This window comes from Pinus tabuliformis, chromosome 9 (genome assembly GCF_031772625.1).
Source record: "Pinus tabuliformis cultivar Carrire ecotype Pingquan chromosome 9, CPIR1, whole genome shotgun sequence".
Classification (NCBI taxonomy): domain Eukaryota; kingdom Viridiplantae; phylum Streptophyta; class Pinopsida; order Pinales; family Pinaceae; genus Pinus; species Pinus tabuliformis.
Window position 1 is genome coordinate 1,332,645,726 of NC_142307.1, and position 13,299 is coordinate 1,332,659,024.

Consider the following 13,299-nt stretch of genomic DNA (forward strand, 5'->3'; position numbering starts at 1 on the left):
TAAAGGAAAATTAACTCCATCCCCCAAGTATAACTTGGATCCAACTCTCATTAGCATAGAACAAACTTCTGTTATGCCACCTCTAGTATCACTTAAGAATTCCTCACTAGCACTACAATATTCAAAATATGATGTGTTTAACAATATCCCTAATTGTCCAGTCACTATGGAAGGATTAACAAGAATAAATACGGTGTCTTCTCTCCATCAGGTTAACTTTGCTAACAACATTAACATCCTTAATTTTATCAATGCTTTGATCTAGAAAACTCTAGATGTTTTCCTTTCGTGTCTGAGGGAGATGTATTCATCAAAGGAAAATATTATCTTAAATGTCATTCTACAAATGCTTTCTTCATCGAATGTAGCTGAGTATTCAAGCACAATTTTGGAAAGCACTTTTAAGGTTTCTAGATCCTTAAGAATATTTCTTTTCTTGTTGGTAACAAGCAGAAAATACAGAGCTTTCATTGGCTGGTACACATGAGAAACATTTTTTGTCTCATGTATGTATGTTGATGCTAGCTTGTTTTAGTGCAAGTTTATCAAGTGATTCTTTTATGAGGCAATGAGCTTCAACAACAGTTGACTTCACTTTATTATCCATGTCAAAGTCCTTAGCAAACACATTGTTGCAATATCATGCTCCAAAGTTTGAGATTCACTGTCCATTGCTCTTTCTTGTGCATCTGTGTTTTTAAAGTGTAGGGATGTTGCATAATTTCCTTTGACTATCCATTCCCATGACAATGAAAACCCTTCATGTTTCTTTTCATGTGCCCAACATGGAGGAGGATAGGCACTAATGTACAAGCTATTATGTAAACATTAATTGCAAGGAAATTTATTTTTCTAGAAAACAATTTTAAAACTAACCATAAACAGTCAGTGCACTCCATGCAGAAAATTTCTTGTAGGCCAATTTTACTAATTTGCTATGTGCTGACAAGGAAAAAAACTAGTTGTCTAGTAGACGATAACTATGTAACACTCATTTAATCCCCTTCCCACTATAGAATATATAAAACTTCTTGATCAACAAAGAAATTCTCGAACTACTTTTCTATGTATTATACCTCAGTAATTCCACTGCCCTTTGACTTTTAACAAATATCAATATATCACCGGGTGGAAACTCCTTCAATTGAGTTTTTCCTTAGAGATAAAGCTACTGCCTTTCGTTATCTCAATTCATATTACGATAGACACAAGGTACATTCTCATCAGGTTTAAACATAGTACTAGATTGCATTAATAAAGAAGCAGCAAGAAAAAAGAGAAGGTTTTGAATAGCAGCATAACATAGGGAAACATAGTTTATATAGTCATCTAAAAATATATAGAGCCAAACACTTATTCTTTCCAGTATTATCTATAGGTGGAATGACATCCAATTGGGAAAATACTAGTTCCAAAGCCTTAGCTCATTCCAGCTAAAAAGAACTACAATTGTTTCATGTCATTAGTACTTCCACTGGAGTCTTCCAATGAGAATCTATTGACAAAAGCTTTCTCCAAAGAATGATCTCCTTATTGGATGAATTGCAAGGGGCATTTAGAGTCCATGACAGTGGGATCTCTAGGAGTTTTTTTCATTCCAATATAACAAAGGCAGCCATCATATATAGGCTCCTAGCCTCCTACAGTCTTACTGACTTGTACAAAATCATCGGCCTCCTACAGTCTTACTGACTCATACAAAATCATCGGCCTCCTAAAAATCTTGAGAATTAAATAGGGATAACATTGCAAGTAGCTGTGAGACCAAAAGCATTTCACTTTCTCTAGTAAAAGACGTGTCTAGTGGGAAGCTTGAGTAAATCTGTTTTAGGCATGGTGCAAATCAAAATTGTATTCTAATGGTTCAAAGTGACAAAATAGTCATGATGGAGCATTTAGAATGTCAATGGTTAGATTGTACGCAGCTAAGGACTCCAGGGACAACAACTCAGAGTCTAGAGTTGTATAAAGGTAGCTCCCAAATATTGCAACTGATACAAATCTACCACCAATTGTCTCTTTTAAAACGCAATCATACACAGGACAACAGGTTATCTCAAAAGCATCAGCAACATGTAGATCAACGGAATGGATGGTTTTTTGTATTGGACTTTAAAGGGAGCTACGATAGAATTAATTATCCACAGACCTAAAACTACTCAAAATCATACACAATTATTGACACTTCCATTTAATATGTCAAAATATGTTGTACATAACCAACCTAACTATTTTGCTTACAACAACAATGGGATCGACTTTCTCGAACACCAAGGACTAAATTACAAACATGCTAATATGCATAGGGGTGATTGAAGCTTTTAAGTGAAATTTTGAAAGAAGAAGTATGCATGGAATATTTCTTTGCCAGAGGAATATCAAGAGTTGGGTGAGTCCTGGGAAAGTTGTCCCAAATGGTTTGTAATCTCACTCAAGTTTGATTCATTATCCCACCGCTCCCCAGCTCTAGGTTTTTCCTCCGGCCCCTACATACCAGTCCTCAGAAATTTACCTACTCCTTCAACCCCTGATTAAATAGGCTAATGTTTGACACCGAAAAGTTGATCGTAAAATGGATCATTACTCACCTCACAGCCCAGGGTTGATTTGAATTCCTTTTTGATACTTCCTTTTCAAGATGAAGACATATTATATCTAAAGGAAAATTAACTCCATCCCCCATGTATAACTTGGATCCAACTCTCGTTAGCATAGAACAAACTTCTATTATGCCACTTCTAGTATCACTTAATAATTCCTCATTAACACTACAATCTTCAAAATAAGATGTGTTTAACAATGTCCCTAATTGTCCATTTACTATGGAAGGATTAACAAGAATAAAGACAGTGTCTTCTCTCCATCAGGTTAACTTTGCTGACAAAATTAACATCCTTAATTTTATCAACTCTTTGATCTAGAAAACTCTAGATGTTTTCCTTTCGTGTCTGAGGGAGATGTATTCATCAAAGGAAAAGATTATCTTAAAGGCCATTCTACAAATGCTTTCTTCATCAAATGTAGCTGAGTATTCAAGCACAATTTTGGAAAGCACATTTAAGGTTTCCAAATCCTTAAGAATATTTCTTTTCTTGTTGGTAACAAGCAACAAATATAGAGCTTTCATTGGTTGGTACACATGAGAAACATTTTTTGTCTCATGTATGTATGTTGATGCTAGTTTTTTTAGTGCAATTTTATCAAGTGATTCTTTTTTTAGGCAATGAGCTTCAATGACAGCTGACTTCACTTTATTATCCATGTCAAAGTCCTTTGGCAAACACATTGTTTCAATATCATGCTCCAAAGTTTGAGATTCACTGTCCATTTCCCTTTCTTGTGCATCTGTGTTTTTAAAGTGTAGGGATGTTGCATAATTTCCTTTGACTATCCATTCCCATGACAATGAAAACCCTTCATGTTTCTTTTCATGTGCCCAAAATGGAGGAGGATAAGCACCAATGTACAAGCCACTGTGTAAACATCAATTGCAAGGAAAATTATTTTTCTAGAAAACAATTTTATAACTAACAAGCCAGACAAGGATTCAAGAGAAACGACGTTTGAAACTCAGCAAGGTGAGAGTTCAAGAAAAATAAAAAGAAGATTAAGTAGAACTAGCAAGTGCCCAATTCGATGCCCAAATTTATGATATACTACAAATTTCATTGCAGATTACAATGCACATATAAAATTAAAACGACAGAATGGATGAAAAACGATACCATGAAAAATAAAACAAAGTGGAATGACTAAATGGATGAATAATGTTACCATGAGAAAACAAAACAAAGAAAGAATCACTATTGCAACAGTTACCAATATGACATCCTGGGAAACCTTGCATTGTATTTTAGTACAGATAACTTTAGCTTTACACACATCAGCCTACATGAAAACCTCAACTTTCCTCATATGTCAACATTTCATTAAAATCCATCTCTGGTTATAAATGAAATTAGTATAAGAAGACATATTAAAATATTGGGAGCAAAAACATCATCTGTAAGGATTCTAAATTGATTAAGATATCATGATATCAACCCTGGATTTTGCATAAAATGGTGGAGAAACAGATTTTATGTATCAATACTTCACATGTAAATATATTTTACAAATATAACTATATGAGGTAAGGCATTATCAGTTACTCCCATAGTTTAGTGCATTGTCGGATCGTGCTCAAGGATGTTATGCCTCATGTCTCGAGGTGTTAAGTTTATCATTTTGGTCTGAAAACTTGCTCTTTCCTTGTCTCTAATAGGCAAAGGGCATGGATCAAGCCAACCCCAGAGTACTTGATGCAATGTTGACCTTGGCTTCAAGTAGCTCTAGCTGACACTCCAATGTACTCAGTTTGTCATTCAGTGTTGCTAACTTGCTTTTAGTCGAGGCCTCTAAACAAAGGGTAAATATCAAATAGCCTTCTGTCATAAAATTACAAACTACAAACAAAAGAAAAACTATTGTATATCTAACAATTCCAAATGAGTTTTTTATTCTCATAACTCGGTGCTGGAAAAATGGAGAACCTATTTATATGAAACCCTTATTATTGCACTGGGAAAAGCTAGGTGCTCAACAGTCCAGGATAGGGCAGGGCATATATCAACACATTATGTGTTTGTATGTGAAATGATTTAGTGAATCTAGATGATGAATTATGTGAATTGAACACAAACACTAATACATACCCATCTAAACCAGGGTGTGATATACGCACCGAGGTTGCGCATTTTCCAGCTACATAATGCACATCTGAATTCACACAAATGTGCAATATATCATATATTGAAATTCAAGAGATATGTAATCAAAAACTCCACGACCTTGAGGTGCATAAAAGGGGCGTTTAGATGGGTATGTGTTAGTTCTCGGAACTAAGAGCTGGAAGACCATATTGGAGATCATCATAGAAAGTTGTCATATATAAATTAAGACAAAGATGGGATTGTTTAAAAGTATGCCCTTTTATTGGAAAATATAGGTTTTCGTATTTACAGTACACAGGATTTCTACGGATCCATTGCATAATTGTCTTCATAGATAAAAGTTATTGGTACATTTAATAATAAACATATGAAACCCAAATCCATTCCAAGCCATATGCAGCCTAAAAAAAATCCCCAAAATTTGAGAGCTAAAAGTGTGAGATAATAATAGAAACCCACATACCAAACTGTAGCAGAAATTCGAAAAGACAACGAACATTGAGAGCCAGTGAAGAGGAGAACTCCTGGTTGTCCCAATCTGTTTGTACTGCTATGCCCGCATTCACTGTGTTGGTAATGCCCCCAGTTTTTTCCATTATGTTGTTTTTCTTAATCACTGATGCTAGAGGATGGACATTGAGAGCCAGTGAAGATGAGAACTCCTGGTTGTCCCAATTTGTTTGTACTACTATGATCACATTCATTGTGTTGTTAATGCCCCCATTTTTTTCCATTTTGTTGTTTTTCTTAATCACTAATGCTAGAGGGAGAAATAGCCATAACCAGTGCCAGGAAATTGGGGCAATTGGAAACAAATCCCATCTACAATTCTTAATCACTGATGCTAGAGGGCAAAATAGCTAGTGCCTAGAAATCGAGGCGACTGGAAACAAATCCCATGTGCAAACCATATTTTCAAGGTGAATTGCACTTGGAATGAAATTTCGAGGCGAAATTATTTATTTAGTTTTTAAATAATTTTTGGGTGAACTATATAAAAAGAGTGTAATATAAAAAAATCATCCCTCTAAAATATAAAAACCCTTAAATTTCGCCCATGGTCTAAAATTCGCCCCTAAAAGTTTCACTGATCCTCAACAAAAAATGGGGGGCACCACCTCCTAATGACAACATATCCCCCTATTGCCCTAAGGGCCTAACCATTAGACAACCTTTTCCCCTCAAATTGTGGCAACATGGCTTACTCCAAACCTATCCAAGTTATCTAAATTGAGTATCATCAATGGGGAAGATCATGAGCATCACTTATAGGACTTTGATGTTGATTGTGTCAAGTTTATTCATGACAACAATATCATTGTGTACCTCTTCCCCTCTCCCTAACAAATGACACCCTTCATTGGTTTCACTATCTTCATAAAGGGTGACCTTCGCTTGTTAGCAGACCAATTCATCCACCATTTTAACATCCTTAAAGTGGATGCATCTAGCATCCTTACCCTTTTTAACCTTGGACAAGAACCTTGAACAAGAAGACAAGGAGCCAAACAAACTTTCATATGTTGATGGCACAAAACCTCCACATGATTCAATGGAAAATATACAAGAAGAAATGCTTTACAATCTCTTTACCAATGCCTTAAACATAGTTTCATTGAAGACCTCCCCTCTACTGAAGATACAATTGACTACCTCCTTCGAATAGAGAAGGCGTGTTTAAAAGATACTATGGGAGATAACAAGGACAACACACCTAAACCCCAAGTCTTCAATAGAAAGGAAAGAGGCGAAGGGGTGACAAAAGTGCCCCAGCCCAAGACTGACATTAAAACCATCTTATGGTGCAACCTGATCCTTCCACCTCCAAGACTATGAAGTATTTACACAAGTGTAACTCTCATAACGCAAACAATTGCCAAAAACCTTGAATAGTTGAATGTAAGCAAATGCCACATTGACATGCCACCTAAACCTAAAATCATTGCCGCAGATATAAATACCAAGTTCAAGATCTATAAGGACCCTATGCCTGATCATGATCCCATCTGCACAGCCCATAATGGTAACATCCCATTTTGTGGTACTGCCACTTGTTCATATACCTTGTTCCTACAATATTGCAAAGATAGTGACCGTAATCAGAGATTAATGAAGTAATTACTTATCAAAGTAGGTATCATAGAGCATAGAAAATACCAGAAAAGACAGGTCATGAATATTCTTCCATAACCACATTTGACATGCAGCGTTGTCCCCCAACCACCTATTCAAATAAGCAGATAAAGTCAACAAGCTGAAAAATTCAAAGTGTTAAAGTATACACACAGAAGCGCATTTCATAGCATTGAGGAGTTCTATGCTTACATCAAATAAATAAATACAAACAATTGTTACAGGATTCACTAAACAGATAGAGTCAACAAGTTGAAAATTTTGAAGTGTTAAAATATACACGCAGAAGTGCATTTCATAGCATTGAGGAGTTCTACGCTTAGATCAAATAATAAATGCAAACAATTGTTACAGGATTCACTAGACGACAACTGTTTTCTGGGTTTCCAGTCTGTGCACTTTACCAGGAAGAAGATAACACCTTACCCAGGGTACCGAACAGAAAGATGGTGAAATGTCTAAGAGTTTGGTAATTTGTCAGATTATGTTTACTGCCAGTTTCCCTTTGCATTACCAATAGTCCCCACAAGAACACCGTCCACCATTGAAATGATGAAAGCGGTTAGCATCCCTTACGACAATTTCTCGTGCAACAATCTTGGAGATGAACCGAATGGCAGAGTGGCAGTCAGCACACACTCGAAGGTTCTTGACAATTCGGATAGGTACGCCAGGAGATGTGTTGAGAAGGCCAAATGCAATAGCCAGTTTCTCACTGTGGTGGCCCACAAAATGTTCTTTCTGCTCCTCCTCTACATCATGTAGCACAAAGTTTAAGTTGGGAATATACCCTGCCTCCTTTATTTGTCCAAACAATATATACAGCTCTGCATAAATTTCTGGTGTTTGAGCGTGTGACCTGTCTGACACACGGAAAACATGTACCTGGTTATTGACCTCAATCCAGCTACAACCTGGTATTCTTTCTACCTTTCTCTCTTTCATCAATCTCCGTACATTTTGGACATCATCCCACTTGCCAGCTGCGGCATAGATGTTTGACAGCAGCACATAATGTGCAGGATTGTTAGGTTCTGAATCAAAAAGTTGTTTTGCGACATATTCTCCTAGTTCTATATTGTTATGGATTCTACATGCACTAAGCAAAGACCCCCACAGAGCAGCATCAGGACTTATTGGCATTTTGTTGAAAAAGTCTAACGCCTCATCCAAGTGTCCAGCACGGCCAAGAAGATCAACCATACAGCAATAGTGTTTCATTGCCGGTGTGATTTTATAATCTCTAATCATACAAGCAAAGTACCACCGCCCATCATCTACTAGACCTGCATTGCAACATGCTGACAGAACACCAACAAAGGTGACATGGTTTGGTTCCATTCCCCACTTTTGCATATCCCCAAACAACTGGAGAGCCTCCTTCCCATAACCATGCACGGCATATCCTACAATCATTGCAGTCCATGAGACAACATTGCGACTAGGCATTTCACCAAACACTTTAAGAGCATCTTCAATGCTTCCACATTTGGTATACATGTCTATAAGACCATTCCCAACAAAGACATCAGACTCGAATCCACTTTTAACTATGTCCTTGTGAAACTCCTTTCCATGTCCCAATGCTGCCAAGTTCCCACATGCTGGGAGAATGCTGGCATAGGTAACTGAGTTTGGCTTTAATCCTGTCACGTGCATTTTTTGAAAAAGCTCCATGGCCTCATGAAAATGACCATTCTTTACATAACCAGAGATCATTGAAGTCCACGAGATGATATTTTTTTCAGGCATGTTCTCAAAGAGTTTCAAAGCTTCATGAATATTCCCATTCTGTACATAACCTGCAGTCATTGCATTCCAAGTGACTACATTCTTCTCAGGCATTCTGTCAAATACTTTGCGTGCATCTTCCGTACTCCAGCATTTGACATACATGTCTACGAGAGCACTCCCCACAAATACATTAGACTGGTAACCCCTCCTAACTATGTCTTCATGGATCTCCTTGCCATGCTCCAAAGTCCCCAAGTCAGCAAATGCAGGAAGAACACTAGCAAATGTTATTTGATTCCCCTGGATGCCTGATCTCTGCATCTCGCAAAACAGTGCCAACGCCTCCTCACTGTGCCCATGCGTGGTATAAGCTGCAATAACTGAAGTCCAGGATATCACATTTCGTTCAGACATTCTGTGAAAGAACTCCATGGCCTCCTCAAGAAACCCGTTCCGCGCATAACCTGCAATCATGGCATTCGAAGTGACCACATTTCTCTCAGGCATTTTGTCAAACACTTTACGTGCATCATCTAATCTCCCGCACTTGACATACATATCTACAAGCGCGTTTCCCACAAAGACATGGAACTGAAACCCACTTCTAACTATGTTATTGTGAATTGCCTTCCCCAGCACAATGTCTGGTAAATGGGCACATACCTGAAGAACAGTGGCAAATGTAAATGGATCGGCATGAACTCCGGCTCGTTGCATTTCCACAAAAAGTATAAAGGCATCCTGGCAGAGCCCATGTTTGGCATAAGCGCCGATAACTGCAGTCCATGAGACCACATTTGGTGTCTGCAGCTCATCCAAAACTCGGCGAGCCTCTCGCATTTTTCCACACCTGGCATACATGATGAGTAGTTTGGTTTGTAGATAGATTTCAAGCTCAGGAGCCCTCTGAATGATGTGGGCATGGACTAGTTTACCTTGAACCAGAGCTTTCATGTTTATGCAGCTCTGGAAGAGCTGAGCATACGTACAAGGAAATGGGCGGTCCATCAGATGCAAAATATGGAAGGCCTCTCTCAATCGCCCCTGCTCACATAGGCTTCTCACTTGACCACTCATATCCATGTCCGTGCTATCGGAGCCATCATTGGCAGGCAACTTTCCTGTTGTTGTAAAAGCTGAAGCCATGGTTTTGGTGAAAGTGATGCAGAATGTAGATTCAAGGTCAACCTTTGCTTCTAACAATAGAATTGACTTCATCATCCTCTTCTGCTGATGCCATAATAGTTGTGCCATTCTCATCCTTTTCTCGGTCTCTTCATGGTGTGTACAACGGCTTTCTCAACAGTAACAATCATCCAAAACTTAACGAAATCGAATGCCTTCTGCATTTCCGAGCAGCAGAAATGTAAACGAGCTATATTTGAATGAGTTTTCTCATTAAAAATTCACCTTTTTTATCTATCTAAAATTCTAATTTCAATAATAAGTATAGTTTTACTAAATTACTTTACTCAGTTTATAATGATAAAAATAAAAGTTAAATATTAATATTTTATTTTTAAAAAATAGGGTTATATTGAGGTCAATTCAGCTTTCTTACTGCTTGGGATAGTTTAATACTATGAAAAGTGGTTTCTATTTTTTAATTTACTATAAAACCAATAATTGCTTTTGAAGGTGCAAAGGTACATGGAAGGAATACAAGATTTGGGAAGTTCATTTCTCCATGAAAGAGGCTTACTGCTAAATGCATGCATATAAGGTCTGCCAAAGTCTCCAATGCAAATGCCATGAGGCAAGCCCACTATTCACAAACTATGCATGAGCACGAAGGAATACAAGATTTGGGAAGTTCATCTCGCCATGAACGAGGCTTACTGCATGCACATAAGGTCTGCCAAAGTCTCCAATGCAAGTGCCACGAGGCAAGCCCATTGTTCACAAACTATGCATGACCACAAAGCATTGACAGACCTTGCCCCAAGTCTATGATGACCAGTTACATGTCTTTTCTCCACAACACATTGGCACCACACCCAGATTTCCACTAGGGGCGAGATCGATCTCCATGTAAGTCATAGAATCTAACTACTTGCAAGTTGTTCAAAATAATAATTCCATTATTACAATTACATTACTCCAATTATTACATTAGAATTGAGACCTTTATATCTTTAAACACCTTAATTAGCATAAAAAAACAAAAACAAAAACAAAAAAAACATGATACAATACTATATATATATATATATTCACAAGGAAAAATTGTAATTTTCATTGATAAGTTGAAATTATATGTTGTAGATGCTAGTAACATATGTTGTAACAATGGTCAAAATTCACTGATTGTGTTGTTCTATCCAAAAATGAGTCAATCCCAAGCATGGGAGACTGTTTAAAAAATTACATATGATAAGTTCTATAGATATATAGACATGAAATGTACAATAAAAAATTAAATCCATAAAAAAAGCTCCATATATGACATAAAATCAGGGCCTGTTGACCTCATCTTGCTGCACGTCCATATATGGCCGATGGTAATAGTTGTAGCATTCTTGATCAAACTATTCCCTAATCAACTAGATCCCCCATGGCTGGAGCGAGGCTTCTTTGGATAGCTAATCATAAATTTTGTTGCACTCCCTGTATATATGATGACAAGAAATATAGTCAAAATGAGTCCTTAGCGCCAATGAGTCCTCCAAAATGTGTCAGAGTGTGTGAGTGTGACAAGCAGATTTTTGATTAAACCAATTTATGATAATTTGTGAGTCACCAAAAATCTGTAAACAACGACAGCCTTTCACAAGTGCAAAAAATAATAAGTGACGGAGGGTAATGAGTTCAGCAAAGTTGTTTGTCCCATCCCCCAGACCCATCTGGATCTTATAGAAGTGGGTATTAGTGATATGAAGGAGGATTCCCCCACCACAGCCATGATGTTGTGTCGAGCCATCAAAGTATGCCCATGGAGTGTTACGATCAATAGTCTCGGCAATGATGGTGCGCATTGTGGGAATGCGGTCATCCTCCGGGAAGTAATGGTATGTAGAGATAAGATGTGCAGTGACATGCGCCCATCAGGGAGTGGTGTTAGCAAAAAGAATTTTGTTCCTTTGTAGCCAAATACAATAGCATATCACAATAGGTAGATTGTGAGTCGTATGTGTTTGTGCAATCGTCCACTGTAGATGTCAGACCTCCAAAATGTCCACCCCGTGCCATCTAATTTGGATTTGTAGTAGTGCAGTAACTTCAAGCTAGATAGATATAGTAAAAGGGCAAGTAAGAAAAAGATGGTCAACAGATTTCAGTTCCTGTTTGTAGAGAACACACCAGGATGGACCATGATAGGATCGCTTTTGTAAATTATCCCCAGTAGGAACCTTATTCCGAAGATAATTTGGTTCTGGATGGTGCCTTCAATTTCCAAAGGACAGTCCACCACCAATCAGAAACAAGTGGTTTGTGATCTGAAAAAATGTGAAGATAACTGAACTTTGTGGAGTATTTTCCATTATGTGAGTGAGCCCATATAAGCTCATCATCCCTATCGACAATTCTGACATGGGATTCCATAAGCGAATCTGTATATGATTATCAAATGGCATGCCAGTTGGGAGGGATGCCTAAATTGTCAGAAGATTTCCAGCATGTCTGAAGATATTAGTGTTGCCATAATCGGTAATATGGGCCAGTGTAGAGAAACCTGGGATAGTGCATCAAATCCTGGGGAAGTTGATGTGTGTTCCCACAACCAGTCCATGGGTCCAACCCAATGTGAACCAGATTGTCATTGCCAATCTTCCAAGTCAATCCATCCCTGATATATACAAGCGAGTTTAGGACAACCCTCCAAACCATTGAAATATTTGATCTGTCCCAGGAGGGAAGTTTGATCCAGTCGAGGGGATGGAGAGGGAAGATATACTTCTAGGTGACCACCTCTGCCTAGAGATCCCTGGAGGTGAGGACAATCCAGCTTAATTTGGCTGCCAGGGCACTTACAAATATATCAAGATTTTCCATACTCCATCCACCCCATTTTTTGGGAAGAGCTAGATTATCCCATCTAGCCCAAGTAAATATGTGTGCTTCATGTTTGCCCTTCCAAATGAATCTACAACACATCTGTTGTATTCTATTAAGGATACCTTTTGGTATCCAAGCAAGTGACATCCAGTATACCGGAGTAGCTTCCAGAACCGATTTGGTGAGGACAAGTCTGCCAGCCTTGGAGAGCCATCTATGGTGCCAAATATTCAGTCGTCTTTCGATTTTGGCCACCAGCCAAACCCAATCTGCAATCTTGTATTTTGTCGGCTTTAGCTGAAATCCCAAATATTTGAGACCTTCTTTGAAGGGAAGAAAGGTAAAAGGGAAGTGTTGTTGTGCAAAAAGAATTTCATTAGGAGTGCATCCCGAAGCAGATAATGTGGATTTGTGCTTATTGCAATCCATACCAGTGGAAAAGCAAAATGATCGAAAGACAGAGGAGAAAGTTGTTGTGTCCCCCAATGATCCATTAAGAAAAATGAGAATATCATCAACGAATAGAAGGTGGGTAAGGATGCAATTGTTTGTGATCTTGATGCCCTATCTTTTTTCCACAATAATGTGATGACTCAGTCCTTCCATGACCAATAAGAACAGAAGAGGTGAGAGGGGACAACCTTGTCTGAGGCCTCTCTCAGCATGAAAGAATGATGATGTAGAGCCATTAATAAGGACACTATAGGATACGTTAGTAATACAA

The 13,299-nt window shown here is 38.0% G+C and overlaps 1 protein-coding gene across 6 annotated transcripts; it reads right to left on the bottom strand.

The window, feature by feature from the left end:
* Positions 1–4,027: 4,027 nt before the first annotated feature.
* LOC149153434 (pentatricopeptide repeat-containing protein At5g66520-like) lies at positions 4,028–9,977 on the bottom strand. 6 transcript variants are annotated; one of them, XM_089439655.1, is made up of 4 exons: positions 7,272–9,977; positions 6,870–6,936; positions 4,695–4,758; positions 4,028–4,397 (listed from the first exon to the last, which is right to left on the bottom strand). In XM_089439655.1, the coding sequence occupies exon 1, from the start codon at positions 9,837–9,839 to the stop codon at positions 7,356–7,358; it is 2,484 nt and encodes an 827-aa protein (XP_089295781.1). In that variant the 5' UTR covers positions 9,840–9,977; the 3' UTR covers positions 4,028–4,397; positions 4,695–4,758; positions 6,870–6,936; positions 7,272–7,355. The 6 variants fall into 6 exon arrangements, with proteins under 6 accessions (XP_089295781.1, XP_089295780.1, XP_089295782.1 ...); XM_089439654.1 differs by having other exon boundaries at positions 4,029–4,397; positions 7,250–9,976; XM_089439656.1 differs by lacking the exons at positions 4,028–4,397; positions 4,695–4,758 and adding an exon at positions 5,826–6,782.
* Between the last annotated feature and the right edge of the window lie 3,322 nt (positions 9,978–13,299).